At 51.6% G+C, this 4,106-nt stretch overlaps 1 protein-coding gene across 1 annotated transcript in view; it reads right to left on the reverse strand.

The window, feature by feature from the left end:
- The window catches only part of VOLCADRAFT_93637 (uncharacterized protein), a gene marked incomplete at both ends in the record, with an annotated part of 4,253 nt that extends 2,354 nt beyond the window's left edge, over window positions 1-1,899 (reverse strand). The window contains 4 exons of the mRNA XM_002952868.1: window positions 66-78; window positions 583-763; window positions 974-1,069; window positions 1,858-1,899. Coding sequence (XP_002952914.1) covers window positions 66-78; window positions 583-763; window positions 974-1,069; window positions 1,858-1,899 — 332 coding nt within the window. The remainder of the gene's footprint in view (window positions 1-65; window positions 79-582; window positions 764-973; window positions 1,070-1,857) is intronic.
- Between the last annotated feature and the right edge of the window lie 2,207 nt (window positions 1,900-4,106).

The raw sequence follows: 4,106 nt of genomic DNA on the forward strand, positions 1-4,106 counted from the left end.
TGTGCAGCTTATGGGGGCTGCATCCAAGTCCGCGACATGCCAAGGCACACGACTGGAAGCCTCACCTTTCTTGATGACCTAACAGCAAGGTAGGATGAAGGCACGAGTGATGGACAGTCGGATCTCTGCTTCGAACAATTGACATGTTAAATTTGCCACTCGTCACGACTACTACAAATATGAAGACGTGGTCATAATACTGCTGCATTTGCTTGCAGACTGCACACAGATATGGTACGGCTGTTTGGCCGGTACAAGAACTGGGAAAACATCCCCAAATTGTACACATATAGGCACTGCTGTAAAGAACAGCTGTTCTTTGCAGCATTACATGTAGACATACTGCTTTACCTGGCGAGTGTACCGCGGTGCCTAAACAAGGTCGGGTATTCTATATATATATATACATGGTCATGTATTAGATCACCATGTACACATGCACCTCTTTACGCCCGGGCCTTAAGTTTTGTAGAATATGTAGAGAGCCAGCTGGACTATATACCTTTAACCTAATTTCCAGAATATGTCGCCTATACAGTGCCCGAAAAAATACAGACGTGTTGCCGTTACTCTGTCACGCACCTCTCTGCTTTTCATTAGCAAATCTGGCCCAGGCTGCAGCCTGCGGCCAATGTAAGTTGTAGAAAGGCCGAGAGGGCTTACGCTCATCGTAGTGCAGGCCTTGAACTTTCTCGATGAGGTTGATGCCGTTGGGGGGAGCACCCGCATCAGCATGCTTCCAGGCCTCCTCAATCACAGCTTCCTGTGAGGAAAACTTCAATTCGCGGATCTCGTGGAGGACCTACAATCTGCCGCCTTCATGGAGAAGCCTGTAAAATGTTTCTCGGTCCGGTTTCTTCGTGAGCCCCAACAGGTGCGCCCCAGTACAGCGACCTGCAGGCAACATTTCAAAGGGCGTAGGTGCCTCCCGTCATGGGCTTCATGACAGGCAAAAAGCGAGCAGCGTCCTTACTTTGCCGTTGCCATCTGTGAATGACATATCATAAATGCTTGTTGGGGACGCATCGAGTGGCGCCAGAACGTGATGCCCTTCAAACATGAGTTTCACCTGTGGATGTGGAGGAAGGGAAGCAAGGAAGCAGGCAAGCTTGAAGATGAACAGCTTCGCCGCATTCTTATTCTGTCGCCAATCCCTAATCGCTGCCAGCGCGGCAGTAAAGAGTTGGGTAAACATTTCCACTGCTGGCTCCATGGCGGCGGCGATGGCAGACGTGGTACAGCTGAAAGGTGGTAAGAAGCCAAGTGTTAATTATTTCCTAACAGTGAGCAATTGACAGGTGTTAACAAGTGGTTATTGAGACAAGCGCCTTCGCGTCGTGACAGTGTCTGGTCATCGAGAGATCGACGAAGGTTCGTTTGTTTTAGACTTTCTTCAATATCAGTCCAACAACACGTCTACATGCTATTCTTCTAGAGATGGAAATGTTACAACCGTGGCAGCACTTAGGGCGCCTGCCAGTGAACGAGGAATGTCTGTTCAATTCTGCTGCGAAGCTACGCAGGCGACGGGCGGGCCCCGCACCGAGTGCGAACGGGCCCCGCCCTGGGTAAGGATGTAGCGCGGGAAGTCCAGCTGCGATATCATCCCCAAGTTGTGATTGGTTTGCGTACAAGTCGACGTAGATACCACCTACCGCGACCGCCGTATCGTAAGACACTTTTCCGGTACGAGCAGAACCAGCAACATGTGAGGATCAGAAGCAAGCTAGAAGCTAAAAACCAACATCCAGAGCGTACAACGTATTCATCCATGACTTATGCATATCAATCCATGCGTTATCTTCGCTTCCTTCTCCTGGTTCGTAAGGCGATTGCGTCGACCAACGCACGTCTTACATCCGTCCGGTCCAGTTCCGTTGTAGTAATGACGAGTATCATAAATGTAAAAGTCATTTATGAACATCTGCTAGCGTTGCCGTACCGGAGAACAGGTCTGCACCAGACCATGAACTTATCGCCTAGGACAATTCTTGACGCAGCCAAGAAACATTTTTTATACCTGTTCGTTAATCCCATTGGTCTTAGGGTTGCCTTCAAGTCGATGTAGATACCACCTCCTGTCATCGCCGTACCGGAATGCACTTTTCCGGTACGGGCGGAACCAGCAACATGTGAGGATCAGAACCGAACCAGTTTTTTTTTCATTTTTGCCGGTACATTCTCCAGGCCGAACGGAGGAATAGGTTTTTAGTCGCGGGAATAAAAGTATTCCGAATCTGTAAGGGTCTGCGGAAACAGTTTTCGGGAACCCCTTTGCGGAAACTGCGGAAACTGCGGAAACTGCGGAAACTGCGGAAACTGCGGAAACTATTAGTTGTCTACGTAAACCTGTTTTCAGCTCTTTGCAGTTGGCAGTGCGGTTCAGTGTCGTGGGATCTGCAAGCATTCCGACTCTCTTCGACTCCCAATACCCCCCTAGGCCAGAGCACCCTTATCGTAGACCTCCCCCGTTGTGCTTGATGTTGACGGATTGCATTGGGACGCTCGGACCGGGTCACTCCGATGTTGTTTGCGGGTTGAGGGGGAGGGGGGAAAGGGAGAGGGAGGGAAGGGGGGAAGGGAGAGGAAGGAGGAGAAAACGAACCACGAACTAATGAAGCTGCTGCCAAGGAAAGACTGATCACCAGAAGGAAGGAAGGCATAACTAACTAGTCGGCGGTTGTGAAGAAGTCCTCGACATGGGAAAGCAGATCGCTGTGGTCATCCAGATCACTTTTTGTTAGTTCGGTGCCCGGTAGGTGGACCCCAAACCCCATGTCTCAAGGCGTGGTATGGCACATAAAGACATAATCACAGATAGAAGACCCAGCGTTGACAAGACAACACAAGGACGCCATACTAGTGAAGTTCCTGCACTACAACGGCCCAGTACGTAACCCTCCAATTCAGCAAACTGCCGCAGCTCAATCTATCGTTGCTCAGTCATCAATCTGCGTGTTAGGGTGTACGTTTCCCTGCTGCTGCTGCTGCTGCTGCTGCTGTGCTTCCTGCTCCTGCTCGTCCTCCTCGCACTGCTGGAGAATCAGCTCCACCTCATCCACCGCAGCGCCTTGGTTGCCCTGCAAGCCCGCGTTGCCACGGATGTAAACGATCTTCTCCGCCCGCTCAATGGCCAGCCGATTGCGCGCCTTCGTGTAGACGAGGCCCCATGCCGACCAGTTGCCCCATGCCGACCAGTTGCGCTCGGACGAGCAGGTTGATGCGTGCATCAGCAGCAAGCGAATGGCTGCCGATGCAATCAGTGGGAATTGTGAAGCGAGGTGCACATCCCAGTAGCTGATGCAGTCATCCAGTGAAGCCCCCATCACACAGGTGCTGCTGTCAGGCAACAATTTCTCCTTGTGCATGCGCATAAGCTCAGACCACTCATCGAACGCTTTGGGAATGCCCAGTCCCAGGCGTGTCCACTCCTCCCCGACCCGGTCCCGCTTTGCTGGCTGAGTGACGCTGCACGCTGTTTGATAGCCTTGCAAGCACCTTGCTTGATGTGGTGCGCGTTGGTGTAACGACGCAAATGCCAATCTGAGCATCCCGGGTTACGCCTTTGCTGTGTTACAATGGTATCGAGACGGGACTGCACGACTTCCGTAACAAACTTCGGGTCGGCGGTTCGATTCTGGCAACCAGCAAGTTGCAAATTGGCGATTTCATGGTGTAATGGATAAACCAGCGCACTGGCGCGAGGTGGGATGGCTCCTGTGCTCGAAATAATGGCCGAGGACGTCCATTGCTAAGTGGGGGGCAATGTAACGACGCAAATGCCAATCTGAGCATCCCGGGTTACGCCTTTGCTGTGTTACAGTTGGTAAAGGATGGGTTCACTGTGCTGAGCGGCTCATCGCAGAACAGGCAGACTAGCTTTGGTACGCCACCCCACCACTCCACATCGAAGTTGTCCCAAAGACTACCCGTCTTGGTGTTCTTCTTCTGGTTACGAAGCTTGTTAAAAAGCTCGTTCCGAGAACGGAGAACTTCAGAGGGGACGTCTGGACCAGGATGCAAGCCTCTGATCGCCTTCTCATTCTTTATACTGGATTCCTTTGACCTTATTCATCAATTACTACGTAGCACAGNTCGAAGACGCG

Source organism: Volvox carteri (genome assembly GCF_000143455.1).
Source record: "Volvox carteri f. nagariensis unplaced genomic scaffold VOLCAscaffold_32, whole genome shotgun sequence".
NCBI lineage: Eukaryota > Viridiplantae > Chlorophyta > Chlorophyceae > Chlamydomonadales > Volvocaceae > Volvox > Volvox carteri.